At 35.6% G+C, this 21,946-nt stretch overlaps 1 protein-coding gene and 2 long non-coding RNA genes across 6 annotated transcripts in view; 2 read left to right on the top strand and 1 right to left on the bottom strand.

The window, feature by feature from the left end:
• Positions 1 to 2,351: 2,351 nt before the first annotated feature.
• LOC124383875 lies at positions 2,352 to 4,230 on the bottom strand. Its single transcript, XR_006925290.1, has 2 exons — positions 3,106 to 4,230; positions 2,352 to 2,972 (listed from the first exon to the last, which is right to left on the bottom strand). It is a non-coding gene; the product is annotated as an uncharacterized LOC124383875 (long non-coding RNA).
• A 5,112-nt stretch (positions 4,231 to 9,342) lies between these two features.
• LOC124385089 (transcription factor SOX-4-like) lies at positions 9,343 to 13,066 on the top strand. Its single transcript, XM_046848201.1, has one exon. It carries the CDS (start codon positions 9,898 to 9,900, stop codon positions 10,945 to 10,947), a length of 1,050 nt encoding a protein of 349 aa, XP_046704157.1. The 5' UTR covers positions 9,343 to 9,897; the 3' UTR covers positions 10,948 to 13,066.
• A 3,293-nt stretch (positions 13,067 to 16,359) lies between these two features.
• The window catches only part of LOC124384471, a 42,682-nt gene continuing 37,095 nt past the window's right edge, over positions 16,360 to 21,946 (top strand). For all 4 annotated transcript variants that reach the window (XR_006925402.1, XR_006925403.1, XR_006925401.1 and 1 more), the window contains exons 1-2: positions 16,360 to 16,685; positions 19,131 to 19,309. This is a non-coding gene — a long non-coding RNA (uncharacterized LOC124384471). The remainder of the gene's footprint in view (positions 16,686 to 19,130; positions 19,310 to 21,946) is intronic.

Genomic DNA, 21,946 nt, shown 5'->3' with positions numbered 1-21,946 from the left:
TAATATCAGTGACTTTATGCTGTACAATGTTCCATTAAAGAAAAATGAAAGGTGTGACATGAAAGGTGTGACATGCTGAGTTACACCACACAGTTGATTGTTTCCTACAACAGCAAATGCTTAATTCCTCTTACACCAAACACACACCACTGTTTATCCCTTTCATTGTCCATAAAAAACCTGTTAAAACCTGTTAGACTTTAGTATTTTAGTTTTATTTTAAACAATATAGAATGGCTTGACTGATGACTGATCAAATTTGTCGTATCAGTGATATTAGAAAGTACAAGTCTCTTCTTAAATGTGACTTCATCAAAAGTATTCCTTTTACATTTGTACTTGAGTAAAAGTACTAATCGTAAAAAGAGGAATTTCTATTGTTACAGACACACAGTGAAAGTACTCTTACTCTACACACACGTTCACCAGAACTGTGGGGTTACGCTTTTGCTCTCACAACTGGGTGTGATTTAACTCATTATACTGTATGTATTCACTTGCAAGTAGCGAGAACATGTTGTTCTGAAATGTACTGGAGTACAATGTAAGATATTACACATTAAATTTAAGTAAAGGAAACATTTACTTGAAAAATGTACTTAATTATAGTGCTTTTTTACTGTAGACCACTGGTCATACTGTACCTACAGTAGTATTTACAGCAGAATTATGTTGGTATTTTTAATAGTATACTTTTTATTTTAATATGAATTCTCATGTCATCTCTCAGTCATGAGGTGAGAGACCGTTTCTGAAGAAAGAGTCATCATTGTTAATGTGAATGTGAGGCTGTTATTCCTTAATCACCTCCAGACTTCTTTTTCTCGGCTTCGCAGTTGGTATTTAACGAGTCTCAAACCGAACTCAAGTTCAGCTCAAAGTGTTAAATAAAGCAGACATACAGCTTTTCTATGTTGTTGTTTCAGTGCCTTCATCTCAGTTTTACAATAGACCCTTGATGTGGAGAGGAGACAGGAAATGACTTCTAACAACTGATGAAAAGCAGTTTAAATGTAGACTTGCTGTCACCTTGAGAAGTTCTAAGAAAGTCCAGGGTTGCCAACAAAATGCAGACATCCATTTGGAACGCAGTGGCTCCAACAGAGACAAGGCCAGGGCATCTAGGGGCCAAATTCATTAAGCATTCTTCAGATCTTCTTCTTCCCATTTACATATGACCAGATGAGGTCGAGTTAAGTTTAGAGGAAGATGGTTGCTTTAACACCCTCCTTTTTCACTCACAGGATCTGCTGCCTGGAGTGTGTGGAGGTTCTCTGGCTAAGCTTTGATGGCACACATGCTTTAGCTCATGATTTAAATTCTTAATAGCCAGGGCGAGAGATGAACATCTGCAGTGCGCTCTGATGGAAATCACTTTCGGAAATTAAATGCTGGTTATGGAATCAAAAGCATAAGGCTGAAATGGATATGAGCCAATTATTTAAGGCAGTACAGTATCATTAGGGTACTGAGAGAGAGAAAGAGATGGGGACACAGAGTATTTTTTACTACTTAACAAGAACATAGATTGATTATAACATAATAGCATGCTGAATAGATGTTCAACAAATGTAATAATTGCATTCCCTCATCCTAATATAAAATAATTTTGCTCAGTAGAGTACCTTAAACATATAAAGATAGCTAGCATCAATCTTTGTAATGGGTTATCTGTATAAGCTATAAGCTATTCTATAATTACAATGTAATAAATCAGTAAATGTAAATGTACCTATCATCATTTGAATTCTAATGTTCTGTTATTAATGTGATTTTATTATTATTACGATCTAGAACCCTTTTTACAATGTACAAAATGTTTCACTTTACACAGAACCTACTAAAGAACACTTTCTAACCAACCATACATTGTATTATTAATGTTTAATTGTCATTAGCATTGAATAATGAAAAGTTTGTCTGCTTGGTTACTTAGAAAAATAAACATTTATAGATTTTGTATTTGTTTTGAAAAGAAAGGTTATTTTTAATGTTTTATTATTGCTAATAATATTTTTCAGAACCACAACAATAAATGTTCACATCCATAATCATTCAAATAATATCATAAACCAACTGTGTTGCAGTAAAATTTTAATACAATGTTTCGATGCTGTAGCCATGTTTTTTTAGTTTTATTCTGGCTTGTTAGCATTCCACACTTTATACATGTCTAAAGTTAATCCTAGGGTGGAGCCAATATTTATATCATACAAAACAGAATGTAAACTAAAAAGTCTAAAGTCCTCCTTTGTATTACATTAGATTACTCATGAGATCAGATTTGTAGTCCAACCACAGTGTTTTACATTTAAAACACAAACAAACTATTAACAAACATGGCAGAATCAACAATTAAGAAATATTTTATTAGTAATATGAGGATAAATAACACGGAGATGCATACATGAGAAAATATATTTGACCAATTGACAGTGGCAGAGCCAGAATACTCATGTAAAGCAATAAATACTGAGACAATGCTTAGGTGAAATATTAAAACACACAAAGAAATACTCAGGTGAAATATTATGTACAGTTCATACACCCAGATGAAATGATAAATACTCCAATGTAATACATACTGAGACAATATTCAGTTAAACACTGAGTAAATATGTGAGGTAAAATAAAACACAAATAAAGTAACATATATATGCTGAAAATACACAAAGAAGAAATACTCATCCTAACCAATATTTAGGCAAAATACAATTAAAAGAGAAATACATTCTTGGAACACATGGGTGATTAAAAATGTATTAAGCCCCACCCCTTTTAGCTTCTTGCTTACACATAGTCATTAGCATGAAAATATGAGCAACATCTTATTGACACAAAGTTTCTTACTGCTGCTTTAAAAATGGAAATGAAAAAGGGTAAAGGGGAACAGGTTAAAGCTCACTCTTACCTCACCCCTGACAAACTTGACTTCTTACCATCCAAGCATCTATGGAGAAAATTTACAAGGTCTACAAAGAGCAAAAAAACATGTGAGGATATGTTTTACAAAACTGTGTGTTAGAGGAATTATTGTTATCATATCAGGAAGAACATTTAAATGAATTGAATAATTATAATTTGAACTGATGAGCTTCATTTTACCTGAAGAGGAACAACATCTTGGGGAATAAAAGTGATAAATGACTCTTATTCGAAAGTTTTTTTGCATTATGTGAAATTCCTCGTAATGTTCCAAAAGCTGAGGTCTGTGGTGTACTCCAAAACAGGAAATCTAAAATCTTAGTTCTCCTGTATTTTCTCTCTCGCTGACTGATGATGATGATGATGATGGATCAGAGTGAGCGCTAATCCACAGTACATTTAAGATTCCAGAAGGGAGAAATGAACACGAGGTACCAATGAGCTAAACGTTTCAGAGAGCTGTAATTGTTTGCTGAATCTCTCTCATTTTCTCTCTTTTACTTTTCCTCTGTCTGTATATCTCTCTCGCTTTCTGATCTCTGCAGCTGAGCATCCACAGGCCTGAAATCACATCATTGATGAAATGACATCTGCTGCTGCGTCTCACAACGCGTTAAGGTTCTCTTTTCATCCAAGCTAACAATCCAAGGTTATTCTTTTTTTTAATTCTTTCCAGTTTCTTGGCCGCATCTTAATTTTCCAAGGAGGCAAGACGAGATGAGACGAGAGGAGAGAAGTGGGAAGAGGAACAGCAGACGAGAAGGAGATGCTTTGCTTGCTCGCTGGCGAAAACTGAAGTAAGTGCTGCTGCTGCTGCTGTGTGTGTGTGTGTGTGTGTGTGTGTGTGTGTGTGTGTGTGTGTGTGTGTGTGTGTGTGTTCTGGCAGCCTCAAGAGGGGAAGGGCAGAGAGAAGCCCTGACTTTGTCTGTCCACAAAAAAGCAATAGAAAATTCACATTTGGACTTTTACTTCCTGTAAGGGTCAAGAACTCAACACAAGATATCTAATTTATGAAATTTGTCACTATTATGATTCATTTATATTGAGATCAATCCTGATTTGGGGATTAATTTGTTGGCCTTTGCCCCTACCAAAAGAACCCCAACGTTATTTAAACTAGTAAGTACTAGTTATACCTAAGCACTATATTGAATATATACATATAAAAATATGATGTTAAATAATATTTTTTCACACAATAATATCTAGTTATTCAGACACATCTAGAGCTAATGATATTCCTTTATATAAATGACATTACATGGTTTGACAGCTCTCACCTTTATTCACCAGATGGTTGTGAGTTTGAATACCAGTAGGTGTTTTAAAAAGTACAAAAAACTCTGTTTATTAGTAAAGGATATATATATATATATATATATATATATATATATATATATATATATATATATATATATATATATATATATATATATATATAAAAGAAATGATCAACTATATAAATTATATAGTTAAAAGAAATGAGGTGATCTTTGAGATGAGAGGGGTTTTAAAATGTTTACCCAGTATACAGTAGAGAAAAAATTAGCTAAAACCCAAATGTATTCAATTATTTATTATTAACAGTATGACTGTATGTATTTATATATATATATATTTTTGTAATATATTCCCTTCTGTATACTGGGTAAACATTTTAAAACACCTCTTATCTCAAAGATCTCAATCTCAATTTTTTAACTCCTGAATTTGTTATTCTCTTTAATTAAATCCCATCTGTGGTCTCAGACCTCCTTTACAAGTTGAATAATAATAATAATAATAATAATAATAATAATAATAATAATAATAATTATTATTATTATTATTTTAAGAAAAATCCTACATGTGTAAGCAATTGTTAGTGATAGAAACATGTGTTTGTCATCACTTTTGTTGAGAAAGGTCAGTGTAGGTCTATTTAACACATTCCAGTGGTAATTTTAAACATCAATTTGTTGATTATTATCCTGACTCACTGCAGATCAGACCTGTGACCAAATCTTTTAATCAAGCCTATTATTCAAATAATATTTTTATCTTGCTCAACCTTAGACAAAACATAAATACTAAAGAGATTAATGAAGGTAGTCTGATAAGACAATTGTGACAATTATGAGGTATAAAGATAAATGTTGAATTTTTGTAACTTTGGATATTTCTAATTTTTTTCATATTTATTTGTTCCATGTTACTGATGACACTTGATGATACTTGATTTACTACAAAAGTTACAGTTTACATATAATATTTACTTAGGGAAAGTCTCGTACTCAGAGTCACACACATATGGTAAATGTATTTACACACAGGCCTTCAAACCTGAAAAGACCGTTATTTATATTTATTTCCACTACACAGACTGTAGAATTATTCATTATTCATAGTATTAAATGTCCACTTATGGTCCAGCTCTTTGGGTCCCCATGTAGTGTTGAACATGACACTAGATAGTCCATTACATGGCATTGAGTATGAAATAAATGCTTATACACCCTATATAGAACATGGAGTCCACTACACAGGCTGTGAAATCAATTCTTCTACTTTCTGTTCAGTGAAGTTGAAGCCAGACCTTGTAAGTTAGACTAAATTTTGTTAAACTGCTCATGTGTCTATGCCACTCTACTGGAGGATGATAAGCCATTTTCTTTAGACAAGAAGTCCAACAAACCAATCAATAATAGCTATTTGTGGACACCAGACTGCTATTGTGAGCAGAAAAGTGACATAAACAGTGAGACTTTACAATCTTTAACTCAATACGTGAAGTAAAAGGCTGTGAGAAGTGAAACGGCAAAGAAGTGACAGAACACCAATTACAGCCACCTCTTCTCACCTCAGATTGGGTATACTACGTGTGGTGTGTGTGTGCGCGTGTGTGTGTGGGGGGGGTTGTTGTATGTAAGAAGTTGTTTTTCAAATAAAGTTGCTGCTGTTTGGAATGAAAAGTAGGTCACTATGCATTATGTGTGTATACAGTTTTGCTATTTGTGTTTAATTCCATATTTTCTACACAACAATTAACTAGCATTCTACATTAGAAGTAGAGGAGATTGTAGGATGAAGTAGATTTCGACCTTGAACATCTTGTCTGATATCAGCTCAAGTGAGGAGCAGGGTTAAGTTCAGCACAACGGTCCAACAGTCTGATGTAAATATGCCATGTTGAAATCTACCTTTGGAAGTCTGGCACAAAGACATCACCACACTCCAGGAATTTTTATAGTTAGAATTACACATAGGCGCCAAGTACTTTGTAAGCTGCATAACCCTGATTTAGTGTCTAGTAGCTTCATTCAGTAGTGAGCGCAATTAAAAATAAATTGCAAAATAATAGTCTATGCTGGATCAAGTGCTATTTTATAAGCTAATAAATAATGAGTAGTGGAAGCTGTTTGGGTTGAATTAAGCCCCTAGGCTTATTCATGCAGCAATATACTCTCAATAACTCATTTAATCCAACTGAATGTTCATTTCTCTCTATTCAAAGATCTTCATATTCATCTTTCTTTTTGTTTATGTATAAATGCTTTTGCGTATTTTCATATCCTGCATAGTAGACATAGTGCAAACAGCTGAAAAATTTACCGTTTTTCAGAACTGTTTTTTAAATATGATAAACAGAGAAATAATAGCCGACTTTTGGACTTTGCTGTAACTCCAGGTGATGGAGGTAATATAGTTATTTATAAAGCAGGCCTTTCTCTAAAGGGACTAATGGGACGTTGCCCATTGCAAGCAGATGTTCTACTTGCCCTTGCTAAACTCCTGAAATCAGAGTTTGACACTAACTAAACTGCAGCAGCAGACCCCAAACATCGTCCCTGTCACTGATTAACCGGGACATAAGTAGGCAACTGCTGGGACGGATAAGATAAGGCCGAGTTGGGCAGCTGGTTAAATATGCTTTACACCATATCATCATCAATACACTTGTACCAACTGAGCAAAAGTGCTGCCTGTTGTTAGTCCACGACACTGATTTATGTACGGTACATGTTTTCTTTTCCCCTCTCGCTTTTCTGCTTTGCAGGTGGTGAAGGTGAAGAACAGATTGCCATGAGTCAAGGACAAAGTGTCTCAAATGGATCATTCAAAGTTCACACAAAGTGATTTTTTAAATGTAATTGTATATTTATATATATTTATATAATTGACCACATGAAGTGTACAGCGATGGACTTTGAGTTAGGGCAGGTAATTTCAGTAAATCTATAGAATTTGTTAGGGACCATACTGGACCATAAGATATAGTCTAATCATTAGGCCACAGGCCCTAAGTTAAAACAGCAGAGAATTATAGCAATGAACCCTAAATTAGAAAATTACATTTTCTAGCACCAAGCCCTGAAATAGGACATTCGATTTCTAGTAATAAACCATAACTTAAATGCTACATTTCTACATTTATCATAGCCCGATTGGTAAGAAAATGAAAGTTTCGACCAACAGATCATGAGGTAGGCCGACACATTTCTAAAAATTCAATGTGATTTAAAGTTAGAAGGTTACAATTTCTCTTGATGGACTTAAGATGCTAAAAAGAATATATGTAGCCATGTACCCTAAAGTAGACCACTACATTTTCTAACGCTGGACTTTGAATTATGACATTCAACTTCTAGTAATAGAACAAAAATTTCCAGCATCACCCAGAGATGGTGAATGTGTGAACTATGCAATATCGGAGTAAGCAAGGAAGCAAAACACAGTAAGCCAGAAAACATCATTTCTTACATTTGGTCCTGGGGTATCTTAAATTTTTTTACTGAGGGTTTCTGCTTTTTTCAACATGTCAGCAATGTAGTGTATTCCTTACATTTATAAAAATCTTACAAAAACAGACTCTAATTTAGGACACTAACTAGGATTTTGAGCTTTAATTAGAACATTAATGAGTAGTAATGGCCAATATACTGTATCTAAAACAGATTTACATCAGTGGACAAAAAGTAAAAACTTGAAATTTAATACTAATACCAATGAGGTTAAGATCTACAATAGATAACCTAACCAAATTAACCATAACCCTAACCAAATTATAACAATACCTATACATCAAATGGCAACATATGTATTTTTATAACACTGTTATACATGTGTTACCTGGGAAGAGGTGTGTTGTGTACCTTTAAAACGTATACCTTTCATTATTTTTAATGGGTTAATGATGACTTTTAAAATGACTTTATAAAAATGAAAGGTACAGTTTAGTAGTATTTGTCCCTTTAAATTAACTGAGTGGAAACTATTACATGTCCATATTATTACATTAGATATAACAACGTTAACACTGGACAGTGTGTTTGGAAACTAGATTTTTACTTGTTTAATTGTAAAAACTTGTGTGGGTGATGGGTGGTGAGGAATATGATGCTGGGGAATAGATTGGTATGTGATTGAATATTTATTTGTGAAAGGCTTCTATTACAAATGTTGTGTTTGTTTTAAAGTTGTTATGTAACTCGAGTCTGAATCCGTGTCTTTCTGTAATACAGTATAAAGCCTTAAATACACAAAGCTGGAGAGTCTCTCAGCCCCACTCTGCCATCTAGCGTTGGGTATAAAAATAAAACAAACACACACTCACACAAAGATCACAACCGACTGGCGGATGACGGTGACCTAATAGTGTGCTATTCAAAATCAGTTCCTAATAATAATAATAATAATAATAATAATAATAATAATAATAATAATAATGATAATAATAATAATATTAATACTAAACATCTCGAAACGAAACAAATAAAAATATTAAATTAATAAGAAAGAAAGAAAGAAAGAAAGAAAGAAAGAAAGAAAGAAAGAAAGAAAGAAAGAAATGCAGACTTCAGCTTGCACACTCAGGTGAGCAGCACCTGTACATCCAGTCCAAGCGTAAAACTGAGTCGTTTTTTTTCTCCCTTCCTACCGAGCGATAAAGGGGCGTGTCCTGACACAGGGTCGCCCCTCGGGGCGGGGCTTAAAGAATAATAATAACAGGGCTTTTTTTTGCCACTACAACACAAGGCGCTTAAGCTCGCGCGTTGTCAATGTCTAAAAACTTTAAAAACGTGAATATATTTGTATATTCAAGAAGTGTATGTGCCTATACATGACCTGTGTATATAATTTATATGCATGCTCGAGACACATACACTCAATATATACACACACACACACACACACACACACACATATATATATATATATATATATATATATATATATATATATATATATATATATATATATATATATATATATATAAAGAGAGAGTTAAAGCGAGAATTAAATATAAAATGAAATAAAATAATTATTAAGCCACCTTTATGAGCTCATCAGCTTTGTCTGGCTTTCTTTAAAAAAATAATAAAATATATAAGAAGTTTACAGGAATGAGGTCAGATCTAGAGCCGCTCATTGCACGCGCCGGTTATTATTAGATTCCTTTTTACAGCCAATGAGTGCAGACAGGGGGCGTGGCCTCTCAGCAGGGAGAAGGCTGGCGACAGGCGCTGATTGGTTCCTGTGCTTTCACTGGTCTGGTCTCGCGGAGGCATAAAGCGGCGCGAGCTCGAGATGTTCGAAAGGAAAGAAAAACTTCTTAGCACGCGCACTGCAAATGGGAAGCGCACTACTGCAGCGGCAACAACTTGCAGCTTGGTTATGCAGAAAGAGCTAAACACACGCACACTCTCTCACACACACACACACTTTAACTGATGCTTAACGCGAACATGAACGGAGAACGGACACGGCGCGAGCCGGAGTGTTTGTCCGCGCACTGAGATTATATCCTACAGGTTCCCGCGTACGCACTTTTAATAATATTAATAATAATCATAATAATAACACGGATAAAAAAACTTCTCAGGACTACCACCGTGCAAGAAAGTGGACTTCTCTCTCTTTTTCTTTTAACGTCAGACAGTTTTATTCAAGTTAAAGTCTGACGGGTGGAATTTTGGAGACGCGAGCGCCGAGATGGTGCAGAAAACGAGCCTTACAGAGAGCTGTGATTCCGGAGCGATGGACATCGCAAGCCCCGGAGCCGATAAGCTCGTGGACCCGGGCTGGTGCAAGACCCCCAGCGGACACATCAAGCGTCCAATGAACGCGTTTATGGTGTGGTCACAGATCGAGCGGCGGAAGATCATGGAGCAGTCTCCCGACATGCACAACGCGGAGATCTCCAAGCGCCTCGGGAAGCGCTGGAAACTGCTCAAGGACACCGACAAGATCCCGTTCATCCGCGAGGCAGAGCGCCTGCGCCTCAAACACATGGCCGACTACCCGGACTACAAATACCGACCGCGGAAAAAGCCCAAGTCAAACGGAGGATCCAAGAACGGCGACAAGGCAAGTGGAGGTACCGGTGCTCACGGCGCCATCTTGAAGGCTCCTTCCAAAAAGAGCGGAAGTTCCCGACCGGGCAGCGGCAGCGGAGGACACGGCAAGGCGCATAAGACGGCTCACAAAGCTGCGCCACTTGAACCGGCTGCCGTGGCGGACCACCACGCGCTCTACAAGTCCAACAAGTCGGACAAGAAACCGAAAAGAGTTTACGTCTTCGGGAGCGGAGGAGGAGGAAGTGTCCCTGCGAGTCCGACTCTGAGCAGTTCAACCGAGTTCAGCGACGCACAGAGTCTCTACGAGGACTCCCACCGCGCCTTCCGCGCGCCCTCGCCTGCTCCGTCCGCCTCGCGCTTATCCCAATCTCCATCATCTTCATCATCACCATCTTCTTCTTCGTCCTCGTCATCCGACGAGGAGTTTGAGGACGACATGGCGGAGGTGAGGCCCCGTGCGAGCCCCGGATTCGACAGCACGTCTCTGGGAAGCTTCGGCTCTAACTCATCCTCCTCTTCCGCGTCCTCGTGCTCGCCGGCGCTCGACCGCGACTGGGACTCGAGCTTCGAATCGTGTGCGGGCTCTCACTTCGACTTCCCCGATTACTGCACACCCGAGGTGACCGAGATGATCTCCCGGGACTGGCTCGAGTCTACTATTTCCAACCTCGTGTTCACTTACTGAGCGCACTCGCGAAACGAAACAAAAATGACGGAGAACTGTTTTACACGAAGTTGCATTGAAAAGTGTTTGCAACCGAACAAAAAAAGGAGAGTCGGAAAAGAAGCACGCAAAACGTGCGTTTAATATATAAAGAGAGATTTCAAGAAGGGACTGGAGGCACGTGCGCGGATGCGTTGAGCTGCATCGTGTTGCTTTTTTTGCAGAGATGCGTCGCAATCGGGCTACACTGCAAACATCAGCAAGTTCTGCGTGTTGATACCGAAACACACACAACACACAAAAGAGTGAGAAAAGATTTGAGTGGCTGGAGAGGCGCGTGATGGGTCCAAAAACAAGAAGGATTTTTTTTATATCGAGTTGCAAGAGGACTGATAAAAGGGGACCTTAAAGTGTCTGCATGGAGAAAAAGGAGATAAAAAAGATCATATTGCAATTAAAATAAAATTAAGACGGAACTGGAAAACTGTGATTTGATTTGCACGGCAAGTTTTCTTTAAAAAGAAAAAAAAAGAAAGAAAAAGACAACATTGCGACAACCATGTGACTTTGTAACGCCTAAAAGGTACAGAAATAGGCTGTTGGAAATGTTTTGGGTTTTGTTTTCGGTGAGAGGGAGGGTGGATTGATAAACGAGGTGGGAAGACTTTAAGACAACCCTTTATTTAAAAGAAAGAAAGAGAGAAGCATGCTGGTGTATCACGGTTTGCTTGTGTGCGACTGTGGAACAGTTCACTAGCAGTAGGTTTATTTCAAATGGCTAGATGGCGCCATGTTGGACTTTTAAAAACATCACAAAATCACCAGCTGTTCTTCATCCTAAACTTCAGGATTCAAACTCAGATCTGTGCTGAACTAATTTTTTTTTATTTTAAGAATCAGGACCAAATCTCTCCTGTTGTGTTTTTTTTTATATACTCTTGTCCCATCATTGTGTGTTTGCTTGTTTTCCAGATGTCATTTTTTATATATTATATATCTATCTATATATAAGGATGTATTTATATACCGGCCAAGCATTGCATTTTTTAAATCAAGTTTTTTCATTTGTTTATGTTTTTTGGTTCACACTCCTTCTCCCAAACAAGAAGGGCTATTTTTTTGTTTTGTTTGTTTGATATTTGTTTTTTTTATATATTTAAATGTAGACTTTTTGGAGAAAAAGAGAGTGTTTGATTATTTTCTCAGTGTATTTTTTTACAAATCTATATTTAAAAAAAAAATTACAAAACAAAACAAAAAAGAATGAAAGAAAGAAAAAAGGGGGGTGTGGTGATGATTCAGTGATGATTTCTCTACCAGCTTTTTTCTCTCCTAATTGTTACTTTTTAATTCTAGGTAGGTTGTTTAAAAGCAAAATCAACCTCCTGTCTGTGTTTACAGCTCAAAATCTCTCTTTAACACACACAAACATTTTTACACAAACCCTGCTGTAAAGGGACATCACACATCAGAAATCGTAGCTTTAATTGATCATTTTTTAAGACATTTTGCAAAAAAAGGGAAAAATCTTTTTTTTAAAATAAAAAACAATGGAAAATGAAACGTGTTTGGATATTTAATCTCTCTTTTTCTAATCGTATAGCTGATCGTTTTCGTATTTTAAGGCATGGTGGATAGACATTTGTATCACAGATTCAGGTTTCGATAATAGCTGTTGTGTTCTGAAAAAAAAAAAGAAATTGTGAATTTGTACAGTCGACTGTATTATTATTATTGTTATTATAAGCAAAAAAGATTGTGTGTTTTTATGTACGTTGTTGCGATATAAACATGTCATGGCACTAGAACAGCTATCGTTTTGCTTAGCCTACTTTCTTTAACGATTGTTGTTGAGGAGTTTATGTATAAATATAGTATATACACAGTTGGATTATATTAACTTTATGTTCTGTGCAATATGCTGTGTAGACAAAAAAAAAATCTTTGTTTTGCATCCTAATCATGCCATAAAGCATTTTGTGTTGGGGTGGGGCTGAGGGTGGGATCAAGGGGGCGGGGCTTCATGCCAACTCTGTGTCAGTCACTGCTTGTCAAATTGTTAATATACACATGTACAGATTTTTTGTATTGTTTTGTTTTTTTCAGGAAGGAAATAAAGTCAGCTGGAACTGAACCTTAACATGGCCTCATGACTTGATTTTCCTTCTTCTTTATGTTTCTTTTGGTCTTGAGTGCTTGAGTTCAACAACAACAACAACAACAACAAAAACAGGCACACAATAATAATATAAATAAACCCATACATAAACCAACTCAGCGTTCATAAACAAATAATATAAATGATGTAGTTGGTATCTGGGTAACTAGGTCACAGCCTATCAAGCCTTATTCATTAAACATTTAGCTTTTGTCTATAAAATAAATACAAAAATCACCCCTATATGTACTTTAGCTAAATAAATGTAAGGTCCTAGCTTTATCACACAGTCCAGACTAAACTTCAGTCTGGGCTTGGGCAAAATATCAAGAGCAAAATATCAAGAGCATACCTCACTACTAGTTGACTTAATTGGATCACTAGCATAAATGTGACAGTTATTAACTCATACCATGTCTGTTAGCTCACTTACCCAGAAATCAAGCAATAATTTACAACTGCTCAGTAATTACGTAACAACCCAAGCCAGACTAGTGCATTAGCCTTAATCACACAAACTGATTCATATACAGATTAACTGATACTAGTTTGCAATTTTAGACCTTAGATTTATAAATAAAGAGATAATAAGAGAATAATGATGATTGAACCAATAAAAACAGATTATATTTCTACATTTAGGGGACTATCTTAATGTTATAGTCCACTAGTTCATCTGAATAGTTAGTAATGTACTTAAACATGATCCATAGCTTAATGACATGTAATTATCATAATTAAAATAGCTTAGGTTAGGTTTACATTTCCACAAACTGACTTACATGTACACATATTGTATATACAGCACTTTAGCTATTCAGTCCTAATCTCTGGATTCTACTTTTAACATCTTGCCTGCTAGAACAATAGCTTAGTCCACTAACTTAAACACAATCAATCAATTAATCAAATAGCCAAGTACGCAGGTCTAAGCCTGTCACTAAACAAACAAAAAAGAAAACAACAACAACTGGAACTAAACAGTTTCACTGACATTCAGCAATGCTACAGTACATATAACAGATCTATATAAACAGATCCAATTTTTTAAATAAATAAAAATAATATATGGCATATTGTTGTTATATAAGAGTGTTAAAACATTTTGGTGATGTGACAGGTTTATGCACTACATTTAATGCTAGATAAAGTGTGTGGTTATGTGTGTTGTTACTACACATATATTATTATTTTTATTATTGTGTTGTGATGTTTCAAAACTCCTACACTGTATATAATAGTTGTCATTTTGGTCAATTATTTAAACCATTTGAAGACAAATGAAACACTTTATTATGGAAAGTGAGTTAGCTATGGACACGTTATAAATGCGGAACAATTTTTCACACAACATAAAGCCTATTCCTTTACACATGAATATTATTATTCTTTTTTTTTAAAGATGCAGATGTAGGAATTTTAGAAAACCACAGACCATACTATTAATAATAATACTAATTTTAAATAATTAACTAACTATAATGATAAAAGTTTGTATTGAAAGTTTTGGTTTTGTACATTATAACTATGATGATTAATACTATATGAACAAATTTTGGGACACCTGAATTTTGCAGCCGTACATGGTTCTTTTCCAAACTGTCAGCACAAAGTTAGAGGTAAACAATTGTATAGGATGTATTTGGATGTGGCTGACCTTAAACCTATTAAACACCTTTGGGATTAATGGAATGTTGACTGCACCCCAGGACTCCTCACTAAACATCAGTGCCTGACTGTACTAAAGCCACTGTGACTGAATGAGCACAAACCTCCAGAAGCACACTCCAAAATCTAGTGTAACATGGAATGGAGGTTATTATAACAGCAAATGGGGACTAAATGTGGCGCATATGAATCTTGTGGTCAGGTGTCTACACATATTTTGTCCATACAGCAAAAACACGTTTGTAGGTGATGTGGTGCCTTGGAGTGATGGAGTGATGTAACCACAGTTTACCAGAGTTATTACTGCAGTGGTCAAACATCGGAACTGCAAGAAGTGCTAATAGAGGGAAGGATGGACTCACTCTGCCCCATCACTCTGTGTGTGCGGTTTTTAATGGAGGAGGAGCTACATACATGACAGTTAGTGACAGGGTTGCCAGAGTTGCATTCTTTTACACCAAACAGCCAGTTTAAAAGTAGACCATGTTTGCTTTATAGCACTAATAGCAATTGAAACCTAATTATTCACTGTATGGACAAAATATGTGTAGACACCTGACCACACAATAAACATTGATCAACAAGTTATGGGGCAGTACCTTTTATTATATAGTACCAATTTGCATAATTTTGTGTGAAGTTTGCCTCTCTTTGTAAACACTTAGGTCTTTTGGAAAATTGCAACTGTAAAACAGAGAGTATGCATGAGACTTTGTGTGTGTGTGTGTGTGTGTGTGTGTGTGTGTGTGTGTGTGTGTGTGTGTTTGGGGAGGGGGGTGGCGGGTTTGGTAGTTGTTGATTAAAGTAAGTTGATTTAAAAGCATCAGCCAAGTCTGATTATTGAGTCGAACTATTAAAAACTATTAAAAATCTTTAACCAAAAATCTAAGAACACTTAATAAGATGTTATTTTGCATCTTAACTTAACAGGGAGCTTTATATACACTCACTTAAATGCTATAGTGAGTTTTAAGTTTTTAAAAGACTTTTAGGGTTTCTATTTGTGAGAAATCCAAACAACTCTGAGAAGTGTGGTCTCTCGGAGGACAATCTTAAACGTTCTTAGTAGGTGCCTACACCAATTGTTTCCTTGTAAGAAAAGGCTATAATAGCACCCCTTTAAAAAAAAAAAAAAAAAAAAAAGCTATAACCAATAAACTTCTAAAGAATCATTATCTCAAATGTGTGATCATATGGAATGACATGGAGGGGTAGGCAAACCTCTAAACATCTACACTCTACAATCTGCAATATTTGTATAGCTTCTTTTAGGAACCATTTATATTTCAAGACCATGGAGGCTCTTTTAATGGTTTCATTAGTAGGAAATCCAAAAAAAAAAAAAGGTTAAATGTGAGTACTTTTCCCCTTGAAAAGTTAGCAGAACTCTTAACCTGCTGGAAAAACCTTAGTTAGGATGTTCAAGAAGATCTGAACTGGATATAACATGTTTACTTAAAATGTTACTCGAGGAATCTTCTCAATTCTTTGAGTTCTTTGAGTTTGAGTAAGCTTCTTGACTTGACTTGAGAAATCTTCTCAACTTATCAAAGTTTAATAAATAAATTCCACAAAAAAAAACACCTCAGAAAGTTACAGTGGAACCCTAGAGTTTAGACCTGTGGAATCTATTAATCATCCAAAGTACCACTGAGGAACCCAGTTAACAAGAGTGACGTTTTCTGCACGCGCATCCATTAACGGTTTGGATGTAACTGGTGTTGTTGCGCGCGCGAGGGCGGGACTGGTGCTCAAAGCAATAAGGCGCGAGCTATGCATCGCACGTGCACACACACGCACACACAAACACACACGCACGCGCGCTCACAGAGAGAAACAAAGGGACCCATCAACGCTAGCACGGACACGCACACGCTCCAACTTTTTTTTGTTGTTATCCACCCAGCGGATGCGAGCTGTTCGCTCTGCCCAGGTGAGTGCATAATATATTTTTTGCTTTCTTTACGTGTGCACGCACATTTGCTGTAAAGCACACGGGGATTTGTTTCAGGATTTTATTTTAAAAAAATTAAACAACGAGGACAAAAAGTTTTTTGGTGCAAAGTTGGGCGCTTCCCATTCTGTCGTCTGTGTCGGAGAAAACAAGAGGCATCGCGCGCACTCGTGTGATTATTCTTTCCAGTCCATCAAACCAACAAATTAATTGTTTTTATTTGTTTGTTGATTTGTTGGTGTTTGATGATAATACGGTTGTGTGCATACACCAGATCTCTATCGACATTAAAACTTAAGATGATGTTGTATGTGTGTTTGCTCTCGCGCGCTTTCTCTTTTTGTTATGGATGATGTACAAAGTTTTATTTTTTTGATCGAAATTGTAGAAAAGAAATTGCAATCATTTTTTTTCACTAGCCAAACAATACAAGTAGATCATGCATTTACAATCATGCGACCTTGTATTGCAACAACAGCAACGTAGGAAATGTACATTACATAGTAATAATAAAAAAAAAGTAAATAGAAATAATGTTAGAGCACGCGCGCACGGAGTTTTGTGCAACTTTTACAGGATTTGCATGATGAAATATAATTGCACACAAATGTCCAAATGAGCAACAGGTAAAGTGAATCCCGAGTGCTTTGTTTCCTCTTTTCCTTTTTCCTTTGTTCTGCGCCGACCACACACACACACACACACACACACACACACACACACACACACACACACACACACAGCTGTACTTCACATCGTTACAAGTTTAAGAGTGAGATGAGAGTTAATGCACCTCTGAGCTTCTTAATTAACACAATCAGTTTGTTGGTTTTAAATAAACAAACAAACATTGAAGTGAATGTTTAAAAAAAATTTGTGGAACTGAAATTGTGAGTCTGTATAACTTTCCTTTGTTTTGTGCTGACCACACACACATGCATGCACAGGTCTAATACTCTTTATATTTACATTAATAATAACAATATCTTGATTAGCTGTAAAACTTTACACTGAAAAGGGAACCATTTTGTGACTTTGTTACTTTGCTGTGTAAAGTAAACAGAAAGCCCACAGTGGAGTCTCAAGTGTATCTTCCTTCGAGAGAAGTTGAATTTCTTCAGTAATCTAGAATTGAGTCATACACAACATCTAAACATTTATATGCAGAAACCTCATCTCTCAGAAGTTTTTAGGAGTTTTTAGAAATAGTCATATGAATACTTGGGTCCTTTAAGACACTGTTATCCTTAGCCCATATGTTTCTGGCGCCAGTAAGAAGGGACAAACAAAAAACCCCCAAAAATCTACTTTTATCACTCTAAAGCAGGGTTATCAACATTTTATACCAGACAATATTTGGGGGGGAAATCTGAATTTTAATTTTTTTTTTAATTAAGGTTCTTTTAGGAAGTTTTAAAGTTTCAGGAGGCCCTTGTAAAATGTTTTCACTGGTATCTACATAAAGTTCAGAGGAACTATTGCTGTGTTGAAGACATCATCAGCATTAGAAGGTTTTGTAAAGGTTCTGTTAAGAACCAATAATGCTTCAAGAACCTGGTGGCACTTTTGTGGTTTCATATATATATATATATATATATATATATATATATATATATATATATATATATATGAACTCTCACTGGGCTACCGAAACACCCAGATTCTGTTATTTTTTTAGCTATTTTATTGTACATTTGCTGGTGTACCATTGCTGGTGTACCATTGCCCAAATGGTACACCAGGGCTTGTAAAACAAGCCCAAATCATCACAACTCCACCACTGTTCTTGACAGTTGGTATGTGGAGTTTGTGCTGATATGCTGTTTCAGTTTTTTGCCAAATGTGGACCTGTGCATTATAGCCAAACATCTCTATGGTAGAAATCTAAACCATGCTGCCATTTTACTGAGAAGAGGCTTTCTACTGGTAAACCTTCCTTTAAAAAAAACATACTTGTTTAGTCTTTTTGCAATATTGAACCTTTTACATTAAACTTGCTTACTGAGGCCTGTAAAGTCTGAGTTGTATCTCTTGAGTTAGTTGCAGTTTCTCTAAACACATTTTGATGACCTTCTGATGAATTTGCTGGAACGTCTAATCCAGGCAACTATTTTGAATGTTTTCCACCAATCTTCTTTATTGTAGAAAGATGAGCATTACACTCTTCCCAGAGATTTGTGCTCATTCAGCTATAAGGGATTTAGTAAAGTCAGGTTCTGATGAAGTATGAGGAGGCCTGGGGTACAGTCAGTGTTCACATTAATCTCCAATGTGTTCTGCAGGGTTGAGGTCAAAGCTTCATAGAAGGCAACTCAATATCTTCCACTCTAATCCATGTAAACCATATCTTTAAAGAGCTGAAATGGTCAAATATTACAGGTAACAACTGCAGGTAATAATTTTAAATGTTTAAATCTCTTTCAGATCTGCGGGATTTTATAAGAAGACATTTCATGACTGTTTTCAACCTTGGGATTTTGGATTATATCATTTTGGGAACACTTTAGAGATTAAGGATTACCCACAACTGCTTTTTCTATTAGTGGATTATTCCTTTGGGATTATTGCACTATCCATGACAGGAAGACATTGTGGAGATTGCTGTAAGTATTAAGCATCTGGTTTTATTTACAAATTTGACTTGTTGAATTGCGATCTTTGTAACAACAGATCAAATTGAATTCAGTAAGATATCAAACATAAATGTTAATTTATAGATAGATAGATAGATAGATAGATAGATAGATAGATAGATAGATAGATAGATAGATGGATAGAAAGATAGATAGATAGAAAGATAGATAGAAAGATAGATTTAAGTTAAAAAAAAAGTCTAGGGCTGCAACTAATGATTATTTTGATAATCAATTAATTGGACGATTCTTTTTTTTAATACTGTTTTTACTCAATGTTTTGCTTATAACTTTTTAAAACCCTTGTTCAATGTATGTATGCATAAGTGTTTTTTAAAAAATGCAAAAGCCACATATTGAGTATTAACTATCTTTAATTTAGACATTTTAAAGCTTATAGTGGCTGCTTGTTGAGGAGTGCATGGGGGATTCTCCTTTAAACAAATTCACTCATGCTGGATTGTATTGTATTTTGTAGATAGCAAGTTGACAAATAAATATAAAATATAATACAACATTGTTTTGACAATTTTTGTTTATAAAAATACACAGATATTTTGTTCATTTGTAAATATATAAGAATCTAGAATATATAATTAGTTTAGTTTGTATAATAATTAATTGATATTTGCTTAAATTAAAGATACAAGCATTGAGAAGCGTTTGAATGTAGTAAAACCATAGTAAATCACGTTTGAAAACAGAAGTGAACTGCAACCAAATGCAATAAAATTAATTAAATGGAGAAACGCAGCAAGCTGACAGGCTTGAATAAAAAAGGAAAAAAAATGCATTGGTGTACAAATGCATAATCATTCCCTGAAATCCACAACAGTAAACATTTTATCGTTTACTGCTGCTGTTATTTGCTGCTTTTAGATTTAGTGTTTGTTCGCACTGGTTTAACTGAATCCATCACTACGTCGTGAGCGAGCTGATTGCGAAACCTGATGCTCACGAGTCACGACAGAACAGATCCAGTGCGACTGCCTGAAGTTACAAACAAACAGTTTACACAATAACACTTCATTAAACTACACAATTTTTTCATAATGAGTATTATACAGTTTTTGCTTATCGTGCTGATGTTTTACCTTCACCCGTGACACAGGTGTTTTCTTTTTGCGTGCTCATGCATACTGTAGTACTTCCATCTCACACATATCACACACGCTTTGCACAACTTTCAGGTAGTTTCAGTAGTGCATTTAATATTAAATGCTCCCATGCCTTGAATGACACTTTTTCCTGCTGCCAGTTGACCCTGTACTGACCACCATTTTTGCAGGAGGCTGTATTATGTTGCCTAAACTGTAACTTAAGCAGCCCAACTAATATAACGGCATTCGTTGACAATGAATTTCGTTATCGAATTTTATCGATTAGTTGTTGCAGCCCTACAAATTTTCCAATGTTTGAAAGTTTTGTTTATGATCCTTATCTGTCTTTATTAATGTAATACTGCAATAGTATGTAAGTATTTGATAGATATAAAATACTGGTTGTCTTTTAACTACATAATTAGGCCACACCCACAAAACTCAGTAAACAGAACAGTAAAATAATGGTGAAAGAGTGCCTTCTATGCAAAGTCTGCACCAGATCTTCCAGTAACACAGCTCAGCCACGGCAACTCCTCTTTTTTATAGGGCATCATTACTTCTGTTTGAATTAATACAGTCTTATTTGTCATAGTTTTTAAATAGTTTCCTTTTAATGACAGATTTTACAGAAAAATGTATACATTATTTTCTATGGAACTGATGGCAAGGTTTCTGGATTCTGAAAGTTCAGTAGTATAAAGTTTTTTTTTTTTTTATACCTAAACATGATCACCTGAATCAGTTTCATTGTTGTTGTGTTTTCAATGTGACTTTTAAAAGCTAATTCCTCATTAGTTATTATATTTTGAATATATAAATTTCTTTAATTATTTTATATACATTGTTTTATATTGTTATGTGTTTTATACATTGTTCTTATATTGTTATGTGTGAATGTGTTTTTACTTATAAACTTTTTAATACTTATTTATTAAGTATTCATTTATTATATTATTTTATTTTAATAGCAACTGGACATTTTTCTGTTTCTTAAATATTTCTTCATAAGTAACCAAATGGCCAATTATTTAATATAATTAACAGTATTTGGGGATTTTTTCTTGGAATTAAATGCAAGATACACTCACATACATTTTAATTGATGTTTGTAAATAATTTTTATTTACCCAGAAATCACATACACATACAACCATACATACACTGGCACTGTGCTGTAGATTTTTATGTTTTGCTATTGTCACGCTGCAGAATTCTGGGGACAAAGCGTACTTGGTGAAGTCACTCTGAGAGCTTGCCGGCTCACCATGATGTCATCAGGAGCCAATGAAATACATTTGGGGGGGTTGGAGAGGGGGTGCTGTGAGGGTGGGGGCAACATGGGGCGACGCCCACCCACAGATCCCTCTGCTACACTCGCATGTTTTTATCACACTGGCAGCCCAAGTGAGCATGCCAAAAGATGATGAAACATGGCAGGGTGAGAAATATCGTTTTTAAATATCTGCGGAAATCTTGTGAATGTGAACGTCTCTTTTATGAGGAA

The sequence above is a fragment of the Silurus meridionalis genome, chromosome 4 (genome assembly GCF_014805685.1).
Source record: "Silurus meridionalis isolate SWU-2019-XX chromosome 4, ASM1480568v1, whole genome shotgun sequence".
Taxonomy (NCBI): Eukaryota; Metazoa; Chordata; class Actinopteri; order Siluriformes; family Siluridae; genus Silurus; species Silurus meridionalis.
This window is presented reverse-complemented; position numbering and strand designations above follow the sequence as displayed.

Bases quoted from the DNA above. Each gene is read 5' to 3' on its own strand.
- LOC124385089 (XM_046848201.1), top strand. From the start codon at position 9,898: ATGGTGCAGAAAACGAGCCTTACAGAGAGCTGTGATTCCGGAGCGATG.